Source organism: Manis pentadactyla, chromosome 19 (genome assembly GCF_030020395.1).
Source record: "Manis pentadactyla isolate mManPen7 chromosome 19, mManPen7.hap1, whole genome shotgun sequence".
Taxonomy (NCBI): Eukaryota; Metazoa; Chordata; class Mammalia; order Pholidota; family Manidae; genus Manis; species Manis pentadactyla.
In genome coordinates, this window is record NC_080037.1 from 8,234,645 (window position 1) to 8,257,502 (window position 22,858).

The 22,858-nt window shown below is 52.3% G+C and overlaps 2 protein-coding genes across 5 annotated transcripts in view; one reads left to right on the forward strand and one right to left on the reverse strand.

Moving 5' to 3' along the window:
• Positions 1–608: 608 nt before the first annotated feature.
• CADM3 (cell adhesion molecule 3) overlaps positions 609–22,858 on the reverse strand; it is a 29,104-nt gene continuing 6,854 nt past the window's right edge. Inside the window, exons 2-10 of one of the 4 annotated variants that reach the window (XM_036922653.2) lie at positions 12,525–12,626; positions 10,396–10,536; positions 9,724–9,876; positions 8,943–9,080; positions 8,454–8,624; positions 6,149–6,239; positions 5,541–5,710; positions 2,587–2,751; positions 609–1,756 (exon numbers count right to left, since the gene is read on the reverse strand). In XM_036922653.2, coding sequence (XP_036778548.1) covers positions 1,638–1,756; positions 2,587–2,751; positions 5,541–5,710; positions 6,149–6,239; positions 8,454–8,624; positions 8,943–9,080; positions 9,724–9,876; positions 10,396–10,536; positions 12,525–12,626 — 1,250 coding nt within the window. In that variant the 3' untranslated portion in view covers positions 609–1,637. The remainder of the gene's footprint in view (positions 1,757–2,586; positions 2,752–5,540; positions 5,711–6,148; positions 6,240–8,453; positions 8,625–8,942; positions 9,081–9,723; positions 9,877–10,395; positions 10,537–12,524; positions 12,627–22,858) is intronic. The other 3 variants (XM_036922654.2, XM_036922655.2, XM_036922656.2) reach the window with 3 other exon arrangements.
• Positions 14,059–22,858, forward strand: part of AIM2 (absent in melanoma 2) — a 91,718-nt gene continuing 82,918 nt past the window's right edge. Inside the window, exon 1 of the mRNA XM_036922650.2 lies at positions 14,059–14,111. The gene's annotated coding sequence lies outside the window, so the exon portion shown is untranslated. The remainder of the gene's footprint in view (positions 14,112–22,858) is intronic.

A 22,858-nucleotide genomic window follows, 5' to 3' on the forward strand; every position in this document is an offset into this window, starting at 1 on the left:
CGGGAGGCCACACCCAGGAGGGTGTGAGTGGCACCAAGGGGAACCTCGGGTCTGAGGCAGGGCAGCCGACGGGACAGGGAGGGTGAGCGGCCTCACCTCCACGGCAACGCAGGGGGACAGAAAATCAAAGCTGGGGTGGACATGGGAAGGAGGCAGCCCTCCACACGCTGGGTACAGACGACGGGGAAAGAAGGGACAGTGGTGGTTCCAGGGTCAGTGCCAGGGAGAGGCCTGAGGGATGCATAGCAAAAGCTGTGGCACCAACTCCGTGGCTCCAAGAAGGGAAGTCGAGGCAGGGGTTCACTTGCTTGTGTTTCAGGGACAGGCGAGGTGGACAACGGAGCAAGGAGGCGTCCTGGGGCTGTTTTCTCGGTGACAGATGGGCTCTGGGGGTGGCAGGGAGAGCCCTGGGATGGAGCAGCCTCCCAGGTGAGGTACGGGGCTAGAATCCTCTGCTCCCCAGTCCCTCCTGTACACAGCCCGCGGCCCAGCACCTGCCCAGTCCCCCATGCCTCGCACTCACGCACACGTATGGCATGCACACCCACAGCCACCCCACGCTCACAGAGTCCACGTCACTCCCTTCGTTTGGGCAGGAAACAGCTCAGTGCAGTGAAGCTCCTTTTAGTATTTTTGTTGTTATGTCTGCCTGGCTGCTGAGGGAGGAGGGCCTCAGGGTGGCTCAGGGACCGGGAAGGGGCGCAGGGTGGCACAAGACGGGAGGAGCAGTTGCTGAGCAATGCCAGAAGAAGAGTGGTTGCCGTGCAACAAACAGTCCAGGACTTGGTTGGGGTGAGGGGCCCCCGGGTGTGGAGCAGCGCCTCTCCCACAGCTGCTGCAGCAAGGAGGGGCACCTTGCTCTGCTATCCCCCTCCCGGGAGGTTCCTGTGAAAGGGGCCTGGCTTCATTCACTGTGGGGCAAGGCGTAGCCGGCGCCGTCTCTGCTCTCCTTCCTCTCGGAATCCTTGCAGGGGGCCCACATCCTCTCCATGTGCAAGCCCCGGCTTTCTGCACGGCTGCATGACATCTGCAGGTCCCATCTCCTCAGGGGCCCCCGCCCGCCTTGCCCATCGTGGTAGAGGACGGATGTCAGGGTGACACCTGCTTCTCTGTCCAGAGCTCACGGTGTGTGGCTACAGAGGAAAAGCCCATCCGGCTCCTGCTCCCAACCTCCCCCTTCCCAGACGAGTCTGGGAGTCGCCTGTTGTAGGGCTGGCGGGCTGGTGGGAGCCCCCCAGTCCAGCCCCGCGCCGCCCGTCCCCTCCTTTGCCCCTCCACCACGTCGTCCTCCTAACGCTCCAGCTGCTTTTCCTTTCCTCACCCCAGGGCCCCTGCCCCTCCAGCCTGGAGACGGATTTGATTTGGGATTGTTACAAAAATAATAATAACCCAAACGCAGAGAAGCCACGGAAAGGGCTGGGGGCAACCCTCCCTCCCCCACCCGCCCGCCTCCCTCCCCGATCCAAACCGAGTACAAAACCGCACCCAAAGCAGACATTCTGTACAGGGGGGTGGGGGGCCGGGGAGCAAGCGGGAGGGGCGGCCCTGGGGTCGCTCTGTACAAGTCCAGGTTAGTGATGGCCCCAGCAGTCCCCTCGGGGCCCCTGGGGGCACAGGAGGTGGTGGTGGGGGTGCCCCTAGATGAAATACTCCTTCTTGTCGTCCCCACCCGACTGCCCGCCTTCTGCGTTGATGATGGCCGTGTCTGCGTCCGGGGCATCATCCGAGCCTTTGGCCTCGTGCGTCAGGTACGTTCCTGAGGAGAGAGGGGCTCCCCCTGTCAGTTCCAGCGGCAGTTCCCGAACCTCTGAAGCCCCACGGCCCCGCTGCCCACCCCCCCAGCACACCCTGCTCCTCAGCTTCTCCTGCCGGGAGCTCTCTTCCTGCCCACTTGACCTCACTTGCATCTGGCTGCACCCCATGAATTAATGAATCCTGCCTTTAGTAAGAACCTCATCTATAACACAGGCAAAAGAATGTGTGTGTATGTGTATGCATGTGTACACGCGTGCCTATATGTGTGCATGTGTATGTGCATGTATGTACATGTATATGTGTGTGTGCATGTGTGTGTGTGTGTGTGTGTGTGTGTACACCTAGGGTGGTGACAGGGAAGTGGCTGTGTCACGCTGTGAGCAATGCTGCAGGTGAGGTGTCCCTGGGGTCTGGTCGGCTCATGTGGCCCAGCTAGCAGTGGTGACAGAGGGGAGAGAAGAGAGACGGTGTGGGGACAAGGGGCCAGGAGACCAAAGGACAAGGAAAAGAGAGGAAGCGAGTGCGGGAAGAGATGGGAGGGAGAGTCCGACGTCTGCCCGTTCTAGGCCTTAAGCAGGAGACCCTGGAGGCAGAGGAGCCTGGGAGCAGCGGCTGCCTGAGCGGGACAGTGGAGTCCCCGAGGGTGATCACCACGTGGCAGGGCTTTCCTGGGGGGTCGTGGTGCTCAGTTATGACATCTGCTTCTCCCTCAAACACTCCACGGGGCCGAGCGAGTCCCCAGCGGCCCTCCCGGCAGCGGCCCCCGCCTGCTGCCCCTCGCTCATCTCCCCGCCTGCTCCCAGGCTCTGCCGCTTCCCGCACGCCTCTGACCTTTGTGCCGGATCAGGTAGTGGCCGAGGAAGATGAGGAGGATGAGCAGCAGGAATACGATGAAAGCCACGATCCCACCGATGACGGCGTGGTAGGTGCCGGAGGACGAGGGCACCGGACTGGGGTCTGGGGGCGGGGGGCGCACAGTCAGACCTGGGAGGAAGCCTGTGGCACAGCGTTTCTGAGCGGGCCGTGATAATTGAACCCAGCAGAGAACACGGAGTGACGAGAGGGGCATGGGGTGGCATCCTTCAGCAAAGGGCCTGCCTTACTTTGTACCTTTATTTCTTACACAGTGTCTGGAACAAAGTAATTGTTAAACAAAAAATCAACGTATTCAGGAATAAATTGATATATCTGCTTACCCTCACCTCTCTTGAGTTGAGTCTATGGCACTAAAGCCTGCTTAACGTCAAAGGCCTTTGCTTTAACGTCTGCATGATCCCTTGTTCTCTCTTGCTTTTTCTCTTACTTCCAGGTTATCAGAGTTATTCCTTCCATATCCCCGGTGGTCTCGTAACCTCCGGACTGTCTGCTCTTCTGAGCTGGCTTTGCTAGGGGCTTCTTCTCAACCTACACCCACTGCTCTAAGATCGGAGAGGAAGAGCCCTGAAGAGCTGACAGAACCCAGAACCAGGCATTCTGAGAGCGCCTTGCAGAGGACGATGGACAGTGGCCCCTGTGCAAAGAGCAGCGCCCCTCCTGAGCAGGGGAGTTTAGAGTTTCAGCAAAACCTTGATCCTCTGGCCTGTCTCATCCAGGAGGCCTGGGGCTCCATCGTCCCTTCCCACCATCCAGAGTTTGTGAGAGGGGCAAAGACTTCTTCCACGGAAGGCCACATGCTTCCTCCCAAGGCGGCCCATGTCTCTGCCAGCAGGTTTAGCGCATCTGTCCTCCCAGCAGCCTCTAGGGGATAGATTTTCACAGCACAGACTGGGCCAGGTATGCCAACAGCAGCACCAGCCACAGTCGAGTCCCAGCCATCTGAGGGCACCGTGCACGTCCCGGGACACCGCTGTGATGTGTCTAAAATCATATTAGCCGTAGACGTAACTCCCCCACTCACGGGAGAGCTACTGTTTTGCCGTAGACTCCGCATGGGTCTCAGTGCCTCATTCTCATTGACTTCTTACGTCTTTTGTCTTTCTACCTTATGTCTCCTCAGGCTTGACAGGGCCAGCTAAATTTTAGTTCCTTGCCTGTCTATGCCTTATTTGAAAAGAAAACATTCATGCTGCGTTTTTTTTATGCTCTGGTTGGGAGGGAGGGAGAGGATGGGCCCAGGGCTCCCTGATCTGATGGGGTGGGTGTGATAGTGTAGGTGCCAGGAAGCAGCGTGGGGTTGCCCAGTGCCTTTCATCCAACGAGTACGTGAGACACCATCCACATTAAAAATCAACCCTAGATCATTATGCTAGAGGCTATGGAAATGGAAGTTCCTTAGAATTAAAACGTAAGTTTCCACGGCCAAAGTGACCTCGGGGGCCATCGATTACGGGTCCCCGTCTCTACGTAGAACGGCATTTAATTCCATTCCAGGCTGGTGGGGGTCAGTACTGCTCAGGTGTCCGGGAAGGAGGTGCAGTAACTCACTCCACCACCAGGTGTCAGCCCCGGCAGCGGATGCGCCGGAGCCGGTCTTGGCTTTCCAGCCCCCCGCAGGGGGATCCGAGACCAACCACGAGGGCCCATGAACTTTCTCTCGCTGCCAATCATCGCCAGCGCTGGTCTGGGGGGAGCTGGGGGCAGACCGCGGACCTCAGTGCATTGTCCTGGCCCCTGGCCCCTGGCGTCCTACAGTGGCTTTGTTCGTTGTGCTGAGGCAGCTCCTCCGTGCTGGGCACTGCCCCTGGAGTGGGAATCACCCCCTTCAGACGGACGCTCAGGTTCCCCATCCCCGGGGGGCCTGACTGCTGCCTCCTGGCTGCTTTAAAGGGCTTTTCAGGGAAGGGCGTGTCTGATGTTCCCCCCTACAGTGAATTTCCCCTATTCTCAGGAAAAGCTGGGAAGACTTTCTGGAAGGAACCCACCGCCTCTGGACCTTCCAAAGAATCTCCCGCCAACCCTCCATAAAGGGACCCCTGCGCTAGCCGGTCACATTCTTTGTGGCCACACCTTCGGGAAGAACTTCAGGGAGGAAGCACTACCCAGTCCTTCTAGAAGACACGGCGTCAGAGAAAAGGCTCTGTCCCTCAGGATAGCACAAATGCATCTCCATTTTCTGTCTGGCCCAAGTACAGTGTGTCCAGGGCCTGCAGAAAAGGAGGTGATGGAGCAGCATCCCTCAGGTCACAGCAGCAACAGCCCTGAAGGGAACCCCTCTGCACCCACACTTGAGAGACCCTGGGGCCTCCGCACCGTTCATACTCTCGCTGCCAGGTGAGCGCAGGGGCTGGGGGGTGGTGTCCCTTGGGTCACCACTTTAGACAAGGGCAGATGGGAGCCCACCAGTCCATTGATTTTAACTTATTATGCATTCCAGAGAGGACCTACAGCCTGTCCCCAGGCACTCCACCGGTGGGCTGTTGTCCCTTATTCCGCTCCCAAACACGGTCTGGTGACAGGACCAGGAGATGTAAAGGGAAGAGTACAAGATGGGCGGGGCGGGGAGGAGGGGTGCGGGGGCGGGTGTGTGTGTGTAGCGGGTGGGATGTGGGGAGCTGGGGGCCAGGCGGGGAGGAGGGATGCCTGGGGGTGTGGGATGGGGGAGTTGGGGGCCAGGCGGGGAGGAGGGATGCCTGGGGGTGTGGGATGGGGGAGTTGGGGGCCAGGTGGGGAGGAGGGGTGCCGTGGGGTGGGATGGGGGACCTGGGGGCAGGGCCGGGAGAAGGGGTGCGGGTCTGTGTATGGGGGGGATGTGGGGAGCTGGGGGCTGGGTGGGGAGGAGGGGTGCAGGGATGTGGGATGGGGGAGCTGGGGGCGGGGAGGAGGGTTGCGGGGGAGCTGGGGCTCACCATTCACATTGAGTGTGTAGTAGGCCTTGTAGCTGCCCATGTTGCTGGTGGCCGTGCAGCCGTAGGTGCCACTGTCACTCTTGTTGAGGAAGGGGAAGATCAGGGCACTCTCCTGGGTCATCTTTATGGGTGGCACACTGCCTTCCTTCTCCCACAGGTACTGCTGGGGCCTGTGAGGCAGAGAAATGAGATGCTCAGGAAGGAGTAGGCCGGGGAGCTAACGGGGGACAAAACCGACGGGGAGCAGGGCAGCCAGGGACAGCTTGCCGGAGGCCCAGGGAGTTTGCAGGGCTAGACCCACTGCGCTGCTCGGAGGCCCCGGACGGTGGTCTCATAGGGTTCGATCTGGGGGGAAGGGAGGTTTCCCAGCCCCTCCTGCATCCTGCTGTGACTTGCTTCCTATGGGACCCTCTGGGCTGAGCCAGGGAGCGGCCCCTCCCTCTGCCGCTACTTTGCAGGAGAAACGGAGGACAGACATTGTTAGACAGTGTCGGGGAAGATGAGAGGCCCAGGCAAGACGGAAGGACACGGGGAGACGTTAAGGGACGACCAGACCACAGCCTGAGAGCGTGGAGGGGTGTCAGAGGCCAGGGAGTGGATCTCCTTACGCAGGATTGCCGCGACCCTCGCAGTGTAGCAACAGCTTCTGGCCCTCGCGGGGGTGTGGAGGGTCTGGCCTAATCTTCGCCGTTGGTGTGTCTGCAGAGAAGGAAATGGTGTCAGGGCAAAACTCCCACACTGTTCGGGAGATCGCTTCGTCTCAGAATCATAGTCACACATGCTAGCTTCTATCCCTACATTCCTCAGGAGCCCAAGAGACTGTGAACACCGGCTTCCTCCCCTGCCTCCTCCAAGCAAAGACCACAGTCACTGCTGCACATGTGAGGCACTTGACTGCAGCCTCGTAGAGGTAGGATTCCAGAAGATCTGTCTTTGGTGGGGACCCAAGGGATGTCTTAGAGAGCTGAGAAGGGGAATCCCTGGTTTCCTGGGCCTACCACACTGCCTAGCACATAAATGGGACTTAATACCTATTTCTGATAGAAGAAACTTGAACTCCATCATTTATTAAACTCGCAACCAGTCAATCCTCTCTGCTCTGCAAGAGAGCTTAAGTTGGAAGCGATGCTTGAACACAAAACATCGCTTTCAGTGGCCAGTCCAAAAAGGAAGGGAGAGCTTTGACACAGCAAGAGATGGGGGTCATATTTTGGCTGCAAAAAGGCATTGACACAATGTAGATGGGCTCTGTGAAGGAATACTGTCATCTGCCTCTGACGCCCAAGGGCTGCTTAGGAGGCTAGTCCAGATGGCCGCATAGAACAATACAACCAGATGCTGGTTTAGAACAACAGATAAAGAGGCCAAGCTTCCCCTAAGGGTACAGCCAACCTTAACAACCAGTTAACGAACGTGTTTCAGTCAAATCAAACAGGACAAAGAGAATCAGGCCAGGTGAGAGAATGCTATTCTGGGGCCCCAGGGCCATAGCAACCTCTAGCACAGTGCCTGGAGTATAGCATTTGTTGACTGACTGCTGATCACGGTGGGGCCCAAAGGGTCCCTGAAGAGTAATTACCAGATAGTCTGGTACTGAATGGAGAAGTCTCTGGGGCTCAGACAAGGGAGGGCTTTCCTTAGCCCTGGCCAGGGACACCAGGGCCTGGGGAAAGGAGCCCAGGGCCAGGGGCTCCACACTCAGAACTAAAAGAAAAACACCTGATAGCAATACACAAGTTTGATGCTTACAAAGTTCTTTCATAGATATTTTTTCATTTATCCTCTAATAATTAAGGGAAGTAAGCAGGAGCTGTTAGGTGATTACACATGCAGCTAGTGAGGTGTGTCCCTGCAGCTGGAAGGCAGGCCTTCTGCCCCCAGACCGCACGGGCTACCTGGAAAGTGGTGCAAGCCTACCTCCCATTCAAGTTTCTGCAATGGGTCTTGCAACTGATATGAATAGCACTGAAGTCAGTCTTTCCATAAGAAAGAGATTAAGTGCTTGAGTTACTTTAGAAAAATGCCCAGCCTTTGCATAAGCTCACACAAGAAATGTGTTATTTTATAACCCTTGATCTTCTATCTTTGCACTTCCTTTTCCCCTTGGTTCCTCCACTCAGAAAATTTCCAAATTTCTACCTTCCCCAGGGAGGGTAAAGGTTCCTGTCCATACTCAAGGCAGATTCCCTAGAGAGGTGAGGGCCCTAGGAAAGGTCAGGAGTGGTGATCGCGCTAGTGGCCACTTCAGGTCAGGTCAGAGTCCCAAGAACAACCGCAGAGCTGGCAGGCAGGGGAGTATTGTAGGAAAAGATCCGGGAATCATGATGCCCCAGAGACTATTTGCTACCACGAGTATTTTCTTGAAATCATAGTATGTTTGAGCAAAGAAGCCACCTTAGTGATCCCCCTCTTCTTATGTAGCAAATGGAGACTCCGGCTCCAGGGGGTGAAGTAATTGACATCACCCAGCTGGTGGAGTGGAGGGCGGGCTAGAACCTGCTCTTCTGCCTCCTGATTTGCTACAGTTGCAGATTTCAATCTCCCTGCCTAACACTGGCCCAGCCCTGGGTCAAATCCTGCTGGCTGTATTTTTTTGTAAATAAAGTTTTATTAGAACACAGCTATGCTTGTTTGTTTACAAATCCTCTACAGCTACTTGCCTGCAGGAACAGGGCAGTTAAGTCGTTACTTAAGACAGAGACCATATGAGCCCCCAAAGCCTCAAATGTTTGCTATTGGGCCCCTTACAGAAAAAACTGCTGATTCTTGCCTAGTCCTATCCTCTTGTCTCATCATTTTTTTTTTTTACCTAGTCACTTATCTGTGCATGTGGCTTCGTGTAGTCACCTGCACTTTCCCCTTCCCCACGCCCCATCTCATACCTGATCCTTCACCCACAAACCTATGACATACATAAAACTTCGATGCGTTGAGAGGTGGATCTGTCAGCTCCCTTTAGAGACTCATGGTTCACAGAGCATATGATGTCTGCCCCATCATCCTCCCGGGTAACCTGGAACGTCACGGAGCTGCTCACAGTGAAGGTTTTACCATTGGAATCTTCCTGTATTTGGGTTGATTCTCCTGCAGCACAGAAATAGACACATGCACGCCACACCCATCGACACAGAGTGAGCCCGAACAGAGAGATGCAATGTAGGCCCCACTGTAGGCATACAGATGGTGAGTCTCAGCTTAGACAAACTTAGAAAGTTGTGAAATGGATATGTACACACAGGCCTAACACACACACGAGTGCACACAGAATATCTGCCATTCTCCCCTTCTCCTTCTGTATACCTTATGTGCACATGCACAGACTTACACACATGTGTCGCCTCCCTCTCTCATCCTCCCGCACCCCCACTGCCACCTTCTGAGCCCCAAGGTAGAGGAACTTACCAGGGAGCTCTTGGTCTCCCATCCTCCAGGTCAGCTGGGCTGCAGGTTTGCTTCCCGAAGACTGACAGTTGAGGGTGGTTGTCTCCATTTCCCGTAGTGATGACTTGTAGCCAGTGATTGTGGGTTTCTGTGGGATTCCTGCCATGGATAGGAGATGGCCAGGATAGGAAGGACAGGCACCCTGAAGTCACACCTCAGCTCCCCCTGCTGAGATGGCCTCTCTTGGGGTCAGGATATTTGGGTTCTGCTTTGGTTTATGATGGGCAGAAGACTAGAGAAATCAACCATCTTTCTCTTTGATCTCCTCCCTGAGGACCAGGAGGGAAGACCTGATGTGTAACCCAGCACCCCACAGCACAACTGGGTGGCCACAGAATTAGTGTGAGGCTCAGGGTAGGAAGGAAATTGAAGTATAGGATCAAGATGAGAGTATGTAAGCAACTCTCCTGGAAACTGTAATCATACGTTGCATGCCTATACGTCCCATGTTTCTCCCATAGAATCTTGGAGGGTAGGTAGGATAGACATTATCATCCTTCTGTCAGAGGTTAGAAACTTCTGGCTCAGAGTAAGAGTTTGTCCCAGAGCAAACAGGAAGTAGAGGAGAAGTGACTGGAGCCCAATGCTCTTTGCATTTCATTCCTTTGGAAAGGGAACCCGGGCTGAATTTTCCCAGAGTGCTTGGAGACTGGCTGCGCTCCGGGCTGCTTCAAGGGTGCACCTAAGGAGATTAGTCAGCAAGGAAGCATGCTGGGGAGACACTGGGGTTTGGGGGCCTCACCGAGCACGGTGACGAGGGACTTGGCGGTCCTCACGGGCATCGTGAAGATGGAGCAGGTGTACTCGCCCTCGTCGGCCAGAGCCACATTGCTGATGCTGATGCTGAGCTCATGGGGCGTGGATCTAACCAGCTGAATCCGATTGTCTCGAAGGGCTGGGGAAAACCAGGACACTCAGAAGCAGGGCTTTTATTGGCACCTTTCCGGTCTATCTTCCAATCCCAGGTCAGCTTCTCTGGGAGAAGAGGTCTAGTGTGGCTTGGGACAGGGTGGGGAGCTGTCCTGAGTTTGAGCAGTCCTTAGGCCATCCAGTCACTTTCCTGGGCTACTGGGCATACTGGGCACTGTGGCCTCCGAGATATGCAGAAAAGTAGGTGGGGCCTGTGGGCCTCCTTGTGAGATGGGTGGGGCAACAAAGACATCAGCTGTCACTTAGGGCTCCTTTGGGGTGAAGGCACTCCAGGACCTTGTAGGATCCTATATGGCTTAGGTCAGAGATACAACAGACGTTTCTCCAGGACCAGTTAAGGAGCCCATGGCTTGCTGCTTCCTCAAATAGCCTACCTTCGTGTGTCTGGGCCTCTGGTCTGCAGATGCATTTCCCCTTGGGCTCTGCAGGCTCCTCCCCCAGCCCACGGTGCCTGGAGAGAGGGAGAACTCCTCATGGACAATACCTCGCTTCTCCCCGAAGTAGAGAGTCTGCTGGGCAGGGTTAGACCACTGCAGGGATGAGTCCTCATGATCTTTCACTTGGCACTTGAGCACCACGGTGCCGCCAGCCACCACCGTCTCATCTGATGTCCAAGGCTGGCTGTCTGCAGGAGTAGAATAGGGTTACTTTCCTGAGCAAGCCCTAGCCCCCCACCCATTTCTGCACCAACGTCCACCTCATCTAATTCAGACTGTTCAGGGCCCAGGTGTCTGTGTTCTCTTAAGGCATCACGGCAGAAGGAATAGAGGTGGTGGGGTGGGGAAGGGGAGGCAGACCTTATTTCCTCTTGCTTTGAATACAGAGGAAAATAGCCACTTGTTGCATGTCTGCTGAATGCGCTGACAGGGCCACCAACATTTAGAGGAGAAAGGCGCCCCATATCTACACATACCACTCCCCATGTATCTTTCCTGATAAGAGTTCTGCCATTCACCTTTGAAAACACATGTACACATCTGTCATTCTATGTTTTGCTTTCCTGCCACCACCTGCATGTAAGAGCAAGAACAGGAGAGGCGGTTCATACTAATAATCCCCAAACTAAAATCAAGGAAAGGGCCACGCCAACCTTGGGTTGCACATTCATTTATGCAAGAGGAAACTGCAAAATAAACAAACAAAGGAGATAAGAAAAAAAAAAAAGGAAACACTTTGACACAGAATTTTCAATTTCTCCAACAATCATCTGCAACCTGAACATGTCCCTTTCAGGGTTGGTATTAGCCACCCCCAACACAGAAACCCGAGTCACCGGCCTCCTGTTATTTTAAGGAGCAAAGGATTAAAGTTCTCCCTTTGATGGGATGGAAATACGGTTCTAATTCCTCTCTCCTTAGCCAAGTTCAACAAACTAAAAAAACGACTAATAAGGTATCATGTGGATGAGCCATTTGAATCCCAAATGGGCCTTCAAGTCAGGCCTGGCTGTGAGCCTTTTAGACCAGGCGACACTTGCTCCTCCACCCGTGACTGTTCCCTGTTCCCCACAGCATGGATTCTCATTCCAGTATTGATTTCCTCATCTTCAGGACTGATTTTCTGTGACCCGATGGCACTGACCTCCACAGAACTAAAATACAAATACTTCCCAGCTCTGATTCTGAAACAGCCACAAAACTTCTTCTCTGGTGCTGAATTACTTAACCAACATTATTCTTCTCTGAATAGGAAACAGAGAAACTTTCTTCCTCCCTTCCCTCCTGAGTAATTTAAATTTAAATCCCCACGTCCACGGGCCCCCACCTCACCCCTGCCCTGTCCTCGGAGTCCCCCCTCTCTCTCTCTCAGTCACCAGCGCTCCATTCCCAAGAAATAGACAAGGAGCGCTCCTGGTGGAGAAGGGGCCCTGGGGAGCGAAGGTAGCAGGTGCTGGGGCTGATGCCGGGCACTAAGGCTCAGGAGACAGTGTTTCGGCGTTTTGAATCCTAACAGTGAGAACTGACGGGGATCTTAGGGATTGTGGAATCCAATTCCCTCGTTTTATACAGATGTAGGCAATGAGGTAATGGTGGAGTGATCGCCTAAAATCATTCTATGAACCAGTGACTCTGGTGAGGATGAGAACTCCGTCCTGACTCTCAATGTAGTTCTCTTTTCATTGGAATGCTCCTCAGGTAATCATATAACTCGAGAATGAATACTATGATTCTGAGATTAGTGAGCCAGGGACTAAACTGGCTGAGTAAATTAGGAAGTGATATATCCCTTAAAAATCTCAATGAAAGGCTGGAGAAACCTTTCATTTACTGCGTTGGGCTAGTGATCCTTATGTCCCAGGTTCCCTTTGAAGGATTCCACCTCGACGTGTCTTCCAGAACCTCTTTATTCTGAGTAACAGCCTCCTCCTGGAATCATTTTCTTTTTGGAAAAAGGTGGAGGGGAGAAAGAGGTCTCTGTACTGGAGGAAGGGAAGGAGGTGATAGAGAAGGTGGTGGTGTAGAACTTAGTACTAGAATGTCAAATGGAAAGGAGAGAGAGCTGTATGGTCATGAGGGGAGTGAGTACACAGGGTGGAGGTCGTATGGGTGGGAGATGGGTGGAGATGGTCGAGGGCACCGAGGGACGTTGAGATGAGGGGGCCTGGATTCTCACCTTGACTAGCCAGCATGTCAGGACTGCTCCAGACTGTGGAGCTGATGCCCTCGTCCAGGGGGGCCAGAGTTCCCAGCTCCAAATCCTGCTCCTGCCAGTAGCCTGGGGAGAGAATCTCCATCAAGGATGAGCCCTGCGTATGGGCTGCTACCTTTGGGCTCTATACTGGCCTTTTTGGGGACGCGGGACAGGATTTGCCCCATGGAGAGTAGGCTCCCCGGGATACCTGAGGGAAGGTGCGTTTCTCACTAAGAGGAGAGATGAACTAGAGTCCTGAAAATGGAAGTGACTGCCTCCTCCGAAGGGGTGGGTTAAAGGAGGACGCTAAATTTTGTCAGTCTGTGAGAGGCAAAGGTGATCTTAAAAGATCATCCCGCCCAGTTCTCCCACTTTACAGATGAGGACAACACCCATAAATGTCAAACGTGAAGGTCACTATGGAAAAATGAAAGACAACTAAAGGTGTTTCATTCCTTGTCCAGAATTCTTTCTGCTAACATGTTATATTTTATTATCTACTAAAACAACAGGTTTAATGATTAGAAAACACTCGCATAAACGTGTACAGTATGCAACGCCGGCGTTACCATTCCTGTTTTGCACAGTGGAAACAAAATGACTCGCCCAAGGTCATACAGACGGAGGAACAAAGACTGGAAATGAAAACCCCGACTTCGCAGCCGAGGCCGCCCCCGTTTCCATGTGACCCCCCGACCGCCGCAGACGGGGCACACGTGGGGGCGAGTCCCCCGCTCTCCCCGCAGTGCCGCTCCCACGTCGCATCGCGGACCCGCGCCCTCCTGTGGCAGCGCGGACCCCCGGGGCCTGGGTCGCCACCCCGCGGCCTGGAGGCGGATCCCAAACCCCTGTGAAGCGCTGCAGAGCCAAGGGCCCGTTCTGCCAACTCAGCCCGGAGAGGCGGAGGGACAAAGAACCCGGCCGCGCGACCTCTTCAGGGTCTCCCGCCGAGCGCCCACAGGGAGCCAATCGCGTGCGCGATACGCAGTGAGGTCACCGGCTGCTGGGCAGAGTCCGGAGCGGCGTCCGGTGGAGCCGGGAACTTGGCGGAGAGTCCGGCGCGCTTGCCCCGGGCGCCGGGGAGAGAACGAGGGGGGCTCCGGCGCCCAGGCGGCGGCATCGGGGGCGCGGGACTGAAAAGAGAAGTGGGACGTGGGTTTGGGGTCGCGGAGAAGAAAGGGGGCGGAATGAGGGAAAGAATGGCCGAATCAGAAGGAAAGGGGAGGGGGGAGGGGCAGGGAAGGGCAGGAGGGGGCTGCGGGTCCCGGCGCCCCCGAGCTTCACGGCCTCGGCGGACGCGCTCCCCGCGCCACCGCCCCCCCCGGGGACCTCTGCTGAAGATCGCCGGAAACTGCGCGGACCGGGGGAGCGCTGATGCCCCGAGGCGGCGGGGGCTGGGGCCGAGGAGCAACAGGTAGGGAGCGGCGGGCCGGAAGGCGGGCGCGGAAAGTGCTGATGCCGAGGCGGGAGGGCCGGGCACCCGGAGAGGCGGCCCGCAGAGGCTCCCGGGGGGCCAGGCCCGCACCGGCAACTTCTGTGCGCATCGAGGGTGGAGGCGACCTGCAGCTGGTGAGTGTTTCGTATTATTTTCCACGCTGTTTGTGGGTGCTTCAGCACCCAGCAGAAAGCCAAACTGGTGGTGCGGAAGCCTGGGTGACGGCAGGACAAGGGGAAGCCGGAGACCGGGCCGTGCCCGGCCCCGCAGTGTTGGTACCCTGCGCGCAAAGTAGGCACTACGTGGGCCTCTGTGCCGATGAACGGAGGAAACAGCCCCCCACACCCCGGCGTAGGACATTACGTCTGCCGAGAGGATGTTCAGTCTTGAATTTGTTTAATTTCAGAACAGCCTGTGAGACAGGAGGTCAGACGGAATCCGGTCTTAGAGGTGAGCTGTAGTGAGGTAGTCGACGTACGGAAAGGCACAGCAGCGCACGCCTCTCCAGAATCCTCTTTCTCCTCGGCGGTGCTCTCTGACCTTTTTCAACGGGCTCTTTTCCTTGGAGCATTTCTGCCCACTGTAGTGCAATTTACCGGCTTAGTTATCAGTCTCCTTATCTAAGCTCTGAGTTGCTTAAGAGCACAGGCCTTACCTTACTCATCTTTGTATCTTCAGCACTTAGCCCAGGAGCTCTCAGTACATTTAATTGGCCCTAGTAGTTCATTGGGTCACAGGTGGCGCTGTGCTATGCCTGTCCTTGATCAGGCGGACCATGTATTCTGTCCAACAGCGTGGATTTAGTCTTCACTCTCCTGCTTCTTGGATCTGTGCCTCTTTCTGCATTCTCAGTTGCTTTTCTCCTTGCTTAGATTCCTTTCATCTCTTCTCTCCTCCTGCATTTTGCTGGTAGTTTTTTTTTTCCTGCTTAGGGTGAATAAGTGAAATGGTGAGGTAGGTTGTTCAAACCAAATGGAGTTGTTCAGATGAGGGGTCTGATAACTAAACAAATAATCTCCAGTAAATGGCATATATTGTCTCAGGTTTGCAGGGAACTCACTGTGATTTGTAGGGTGTTGAGAAACAGATTAAGGGGTAGCTATGTTTGTTTGTTTTTTTCCTGCTTGGGGGGGTATTTCTCCCTCTAATGCTGAAAAGTACTTATGATCTCATGCCTCCTCTTGAGACCTGTCTGTTAATACACCTGAAAGTTTTTTTTTTGCTGTTTTCATAAAATTGTACACCTGTAATGATAAATTCTGAATGGCCACTCCCCCAGGACCAGGTGAGTGATTCTAATGCTATCCACAGAAACAGATTAAGTAGCAGAAATTATAACCTGGGTTATGAAAGGCTTGTGCCTTCTTTGGATTTAGATTGTGCTGATGTCATGAAAGAGCAGTACAAAGTCCCCCCATGGATTCAGAATAGACAGGAAAACTTAGGAGTGGTCTCAAAGGGCTGCACGGACTTTGAAGTAGAAATAGTGAACATTCGGCTCACGTTGGAAGGAAATGCAGACATCGAGACCACAGGACCATTAGTGAGGAGAGGCCCAGGCTTCTCAGGTAGAAAAACAGATGAAGAGAGCTCCAGTCACATGGGTCATGTTATTTCCCTGCTTAGACTTCCTTACTGACATTCCACTGTCTGCAGATAATGTCCAGATTTGTTAACCCAGCCTTCAAGATCCCATACAGTCTAATGCCAGTATGCCTTTCACTTTATCTTTTCTTTACTTCCTTTACTCCATCCATATCCTACACATGTGATGCCATTCAGAATTTTTTCTATGAATGTTTTGCTTTCCTCCATACATTTCCTTTCCTTCAGTAGCTGTTGGTAATGCCCATCATCCAGCTTCCTGCATCTAAACTCTATCCTTAAAGTCCTTAAAGCCTACTTTTTGTGGCACCGCCTTCAAGATGTCTCCCTGATTGCCCCAGATGGCAATAATTTCTGAGTTCTCGAGTTACAGCACTTGATCTATTTTTCTTAAATCATGCATCACTCTCTACTTTGTATTGTGGGTTTGGCTTCCCTCCTATGTTATAAAGATTTCGCAGGTAGGGTTGATACCTGATTCATGTCTCTATCCAGTACTGGCCCTGATACAGCATATAGCACATAGAAGGTACTTAATAAATATTTATTTAATATATGAATCAAAAGATGCTGAGCATCTATTAGGAAAACTAGGCTCAATATCTGCCAGTTAGGAGGAAATAGGAAGTCAAGCAGGATAGAAAGAAATAGTCCAAAGAAGAGGGCAGACTGTCCAGAGGCTGAAGCTCTAGAAGTCTACAAGATGGTGGGAATCGATATTTATTGATCACTGTCTGTGTGTCAAGATTCAAGTTAGGTGCTCCATATTCATTATTCTAGAATGACCCTCTGAATAGGTATTGTTATGCCCACGTTAAAGATGCATTAACTAAGACTCAGAGACAAAGATTCAGCAAAGGAAGTTAAGCAACCTATCCATATGATGGATCCAGTAAGTGTTGGAATGGGACTGCCTTTAACCTTAGATCTCTCTGGTCACAAAGCCCAGACTTTTCGCATATCTATACTGCCTCCCTCTGCAGAAGCGTGTGTTTTGTGTGGGTGGCGGTAGGGCAGGAATGAGAGGGGTACAGATTCCTTCCTGCACTGATCGCCAATATTCACAGTTCTTACCCACAGTATGATGGAAATTCCACAGCAAGTTGGAAATGGGTGCCTGTGGTGGTGGTGGTATGATTTGTACCCACTGAATTACAGTTTTAATTGGATTTCTTAATGTGCCTTCACCTTTGGGTCTATTTCATTCATCCCGAAGAGCCTTCCAGTGCGGGCCTCTTTAGTTAGCCAAGTCACAGACGTGTCCAGTTAAAACTAACACAATGCCTTCATGTTTTCATAGCACTCTGACACCTAGGCTAAAAATTAAAACACTGTCTCCTTGTTTGCCCTCCATTGCCCTGGGGATTTCTTAATTCTTGGTTTATTTACCCACGAGTTCCAGTATCTTTAAGACTCCCAGCATTTTAAAGGACAGAGTGGCCCTTTTTGCCCACTGATTTCCTTCCGATTGATTGTTCAAATTAAGAGTAGCAGAGGTGGGAATCGGAGACCTCCTAATGTACCTCTTTAAAGGCTACATTGGCACCCGTGATAGTTTTGCACCCACAGCGTAGGCCCTCACACATAACAAGTACTCAAGAAATACTTAGGGAATAAATAAGTGAGTGACTCCAATGAAGAAAAATGTCTTGGGTCTCCAATTTGACGCTGGTAGGGAGGTCTGAGTGTGCCGTATAACCCCTGATTGCCAGGGTTATGTATCTCCCTGCCGTGTCCGCTTTGGGAATCTGCAGTGCATTGGCCTTAGGCCTGCGCGCAGGGGCACATTTGGGTGGGGACAGAACTCTTGTGCACAACCGCTGCTGGCCCTGCCAGGGCTCGGGTCCAGGGTCCCACTTTGCAGACGATACAGAAAACCAAGTCCCCGAGTGGGAGTTGATGATGATGATGGTGATGATGATGATGATGATGATGATGATTCAGCATTTCTCTAACTCCGGAGTTAAAAATACTCTTCATCCCAGCCTACTTGTTATTCCTCACGACTACCATGACAGGTGGGTGGGGGAGTGTTATCTCCAAGGGAAAAACACTTTGGGGGCTGTGGCCCAGAATACCGAAGGGACCCACTTTTAGAAAGGTCTGCCCACACCCACCGTGAGGCTCCCTGGTCAGGCGACCTCATTCAGGTTCTTCCCTGGCCCCAGCTACGCAGTGAGCTCCCGGGCAGGTTCGGGACACACACACAAGGGAATGGCCATGGCAAAATCAGAATTAGAACTCAGCTCCCAGAGCTTTTCTTTATGCCCAGAGCCACATTTTTCTTGAACAGTGAATGTCTGGTTCTGGAGGAAAGTGGCCCAGTTCCCTCTGAGCCCTGATGTAGGCGATAACTCCAGGATTTTGAGGGAGTCACTTTGGCCAGAGTGCAACACTCCCATCAAAGGGGAATCTCTTTATACTTAACTTTCCACAATTGCTCTTACGCTACCAGGAATTATCCTACTTCTGCTGAGGTCGTTGTGTGGTTTCGTAGTCTGAGACTTTGAGGGCCCGAGTGTCAAAATACTGTCTTACTTCCTGCCTCCCATCCCTTTCTGACTTCGCCATCCCCTGAGGTTCCTGTTCCCGAATGTTCCTGATATGACAGTACAGTCAGACAAGCCGGGGCCATAAGAGGTGGGCGGTCACTGTCAACTGGGATTGTCTGTCTTCTCAGGTGGCGTTCCTTCCCTGTGTGGTCCTCGGGGACGGGCCCCTGGGCCTGCCCAGGCAGGAGGTCTCCTAGAGGGTCTCCTTGCTTCGCTCACCTATGCTCCAGCTCACATGCACCCTGGCCCCACAGCGCCCAGTCACGCCATCTGCTGCCTCCTCGACCCAGGCCTTCTCTCCAGCTCCCTGCCCCCTCCACCCTCTTTTTGGCTGGGCTCCTGAGACCGTGCTCCTCCGTGTTCCCTCCCTTCATCATTTCTGTTGCTGTCTGGTTTTTCTTCCCGGAGTCTTGTTTATTGAGTTTCCCTCAGGCTCCCAGCAGCCTCTTGGGCTGGAGTCAGCAGTCTCTGAGCTTCACTTTGCTCCCCCACGGGGCACCCAGGATATGAGTGAAAGGAGGTGGTAAATAGAGCCGGGTGGTAACGAGTGCCTAATGTGCTGATTTGCCCCATAGCCTGCTAAAGTGTGGCCAAGAGGTCCAGATTGATAGAATCAGGGATCCTACACTATTAGATAATCCAGGAGATGGAGGCTTGGAAGGGACTGATCTGGGCTCAAACAGGTTTTTCTTGCACACTGGCATATGTCTTTGGTTCTGTCCTAAAGAGGTTGTTGAAAATGAAAGGCTTTTGTTCCCTGGCTTGGAACGGTGTGTGGCTAAGCTTTTCCAGGCAGAATGAGAAGGGGTAGTTGGCTAGCTTGCCTGTGGTGGGAGTGAGGGTAGGGTTCAAACAAAAAGCTTATCTTGGTGTTAACCCTTTTTTCACTGAAAAAAACAAAAACCAAAAAATCAAAATAACCTGTTACTCTGTTTTCCAATATCCAAATGTTAAAAAAGAAAAAGCATCAAACTTTAATATGACATGAATAAACATATTTTGTGTATTTCATAAGATGCCAGTTTTCATGTCTGGCCATTTTCTACTGACCCCTAATGGCCAGAGGTTATTCCTAAGCTCTTTTTGATTGTACCAGACAGAGGATGGAACTTACGTCTTTTCTGACCCCTATTACCAAAGTTCCATAATTCCTCTTTTTCTGTTTTACCTCATTCTTCCAGAAATATTTTCCCCTCTTTATTTCTTAGAAACATAGATTTCTAGAGTTGTCAAGAATCCTAAGTAGCGTCTAGTGCAAACCTCTCATGTTAGATACGACAAACCAGGGCTCAGAGAGGTTTAGGTACTTGAGTGTGGTCACACAGGCAGTTTGTGGAAGCTGTGGTTACAACCGTCCCCTGTACTCACTGTCATTTGCCAGCAGCCCTATGTACTATCTAATTCAAGGGTTAAGTTGCCAGTTAGTGATTTCGCTTCTAGTGACACCCACCCTTCCTGTTCCCATCTCCCTGTGTCTTGTAGCGATGGGTCCCAGGTCCCTGGACCTCAAGGAAGTAATGCTCCTAAATGCCAGGCAGGTTAGGAAAGTTGGGGTGATACGAGGAGGGAGACCCTGAAGATGCAAAGATGGCATCTTAAACTTCAGAGCCTTATGAGCCAACCCCAGTCCTCAGAAAAGAGGTGGCCAAGGGGCTGAAGTGCTCTTGGGAGTCAGAAAGGGTGATTACAGGGCTGGGCTGTGTGTGTGTGTGTGTGCGCAAGCTGGCATCTGTCCAGTGGGGGGTGGGAGGGGTGCTGACCTGATTGTGAAGTGGGAGACAGAGACTAGAAGGGAGAAAAGTGCAGAGGAGCACGTCCTATTCTTGAGCTAGAGAGAGAAACAAATCTGGAGGCAGAAGTGGGCTTGTGGTAGGCTGAAGCGGGCGGGGGGTGGCCCTCAGAGACTTAGTTAAGATTCTGAAGGAGCAGAGACTGGGAAAGTGGGTGGCAGAGGAGGAGGTGGGGACAGCTGTTGCTTGGATTTGCTATTGAGTCAGTGTTCTCGGTGCATTAGCACTGGGAGGGAGTCCTAGGCTGGCCCCCAACAAAAACAGGCCACTCTGTCGCCAACACTGTGCTGTAGCAAGAACTGCAGTTGGGAGACACAAAGGAAAGGGACCTGATGCCCCAAAGCCCCTTGCTAGCCTTAGCTCCTTCCTTCTAGGCCTGGCTGTGCTCTCTAGACAAGCGTCTAGTGTTCTGTACCGAGAGGCGGGGAGTGGGTGGGTGGGGGATGAGGCAGAGCAAAGCTTATGGCTCAGATCTCCGAGAGAAAGGGCTCTGAGTAGGGGTTCAGACTCTCTGTGGTTTCTCAGGTGAGCCCCAAAGGCTGGGCATGACATCGCTCCAGTTGCCAGCCCCGAGCCGTTTGGGGAGTGCCCATTTACCCCCACCTCCTCATTCCCTTCCTGGTGGCTCACACACTCAGAAACCAGGACAAGTGGGACCTGGGATCTGCTGTCTGATGCAAGGGACAGTCAGAAGACCGACTTTGTCTGAGCTCTTAGATGGCCCCCTGAACCATGTGCAGGCACTTTATACCCTTTCCCTAAATTTCTCTCGCTGCTTTAACAGGTAAGTGATAGAGCTGGGAAAGAATTCCTGCACCTAGGAAAGTGTGGAGAAAGCAAACAACAGAATCAGGGTGGAGGAAATGAAAGTGGAATTCAGTTGAACTCATTGGGAAATATGTTAAATTATGGGAAGTTAGGCACTGGGAATGGGAATGGCAGGAAAGCGGGGGGACAGTGGGGCAAAGTAAAGATTCCCCAAGGGTGCGAAGCCTTGCTCCTGACCCCACCCGAGCCTCAACGCCAGTTTGAACACCCCGCTGAAGTCCCTTCCTCAACAGGCTCTACCTTATTCTCCTTTACTTTTTGTGTCACACTTGAGACATTTCAGGCTGATGGCCTGGTGTGGTGGGATAACAATGCTGTGAAAAAGTTTAATTTGTTAAAAGTCAGGCAAGAGAGTATTCATCTGTGCTGGCTCTGATTTTACTGTCTTGTTTTTACTGTTTCCTTCACTGGGTGATTAGAGGCAGGGCGGGAATGACAGGTTCAGGGCAGTGACCAGGAGCAGTACATGAAGAAAAATGTGTTCCTCTCCACACACCCACACGCCTCTAGGTTCCCATCTTCCCCCAATCCTAACAGATTTAGTCTCTTTTACTTTTCTCATTTAAAAATGTATTTTTCTAAGAGTGGCACATTGTTCCATTAACCATACTTTGTGCCTTCCTGGGAATTTAACTCTTCTGTGAAACATACGCAATTCTTTCAAGCCCATAGACCTCACGGTCCCCAGAATGGCAAGTAATACTGTTCTGGCCCAAAGATGATCTCTTCCTCTCTTCTTAAATCTTCCTTGAGTGTCTCTTCTTTGATGAGGGTATGTACTCATTTTTGTTCTCCAAGATGCAAATATATTCTGACCTGGTCACCATCCTTCTCCCCTTGAGCACGTGTCCCTCAGCACACACACAGCACATTACAACTCCCACGGGTCATGTCTCTGTGAATTTTTTCCTGACATAAACACACAGCTTTTCTGATGACCCAGATATAAAGCCCTTTTCACAAGCGCTTGATTAATCAGAACCTGTTCCTTCCAGAAAACCATATGGCTGAAACTCAGAGATTCTCCCCAAAGCAGAATTCGGGCTCCCTCTCCTGCTCGCTCTCCCCAGGAAAGGGCCAGAATCCTCTCCTCCCCAGGGCTGAGGCTCGGTCCATCTGTCACTGACACTGGACTCCAGGGTTTGGAAGCCAGACGAGAGTTGGCATTAAGCAGCAGTTGAGAATAAATGAGAAAATGTGAGGCCCAGGGGCTTGGGGGTATGGTCTTTATATTTATTTGAGATTACAGGATAGATATTAGGGGAGGAAACATCTAATATGCATTTGGAAAGATTTTGTCCTTAAGAACTAGAGTAGGAACTAGTAAGAACAAGTGAGTGCAGTTGTCCCACTGCCATTTTTGCATTTGCTGAGGGACAAATGATTAGGAACAGATGGTAAATCTGGCCCCTCATTTTATAATAATGAGAGAACTTGGCTTCAGGCACTTCAGAGGCTCACCTAGGCTCTGCTAAGTCTTGAGTTGCTTGTCATCAATGTATTTTTTAGCCCTTGCTGTGTTTCCAAGAAGTATTAGGTATTTAATTCAGATACTCCGTCAACTAGTTCACCCTCTGGAGCTTTTTACCACCTGAGGCTTTGCCTGGAATCTTAGATTCAGAACTGGAAGCAAAGAGTCAGGGTACAGAAGAAAGACAAATGGATGAAACAAGGATCTGCATATTCCCAGTGAAGTCTGATATTGAAGTACTAGTTCTCCATTCCACCTTGCTAATATCTGAGGCGATAGTGAAGGAATTGGAGAGCTAAGTAATGGTTGGCATAGCGATGAATGGCTGAGATACTGGCCTTCATTTTGCCTCCCCTTTTGTCCCCAGGGCAAGGTGATGTGCCTGACATCCCTGACCCTGACCTGGAAGTAAGACAAAGGTGCTTATAATTAGCAATCAATACACAATTCGTGTATGCTTAGATGGGCTAAGGAAAAAAAAATCCTTAGAGAAGATAACATTTTAGTTCTTCCTATTAGTTAGCTTTCGTATCATTCTTCCCGAGACCTCCTGGAGAAAGATGGATGAGAGGGTAAAAGAATCCAGAGGTGAGACCTCACATAAAGGAAGGATACACATTGAAAAAAATGTTGGA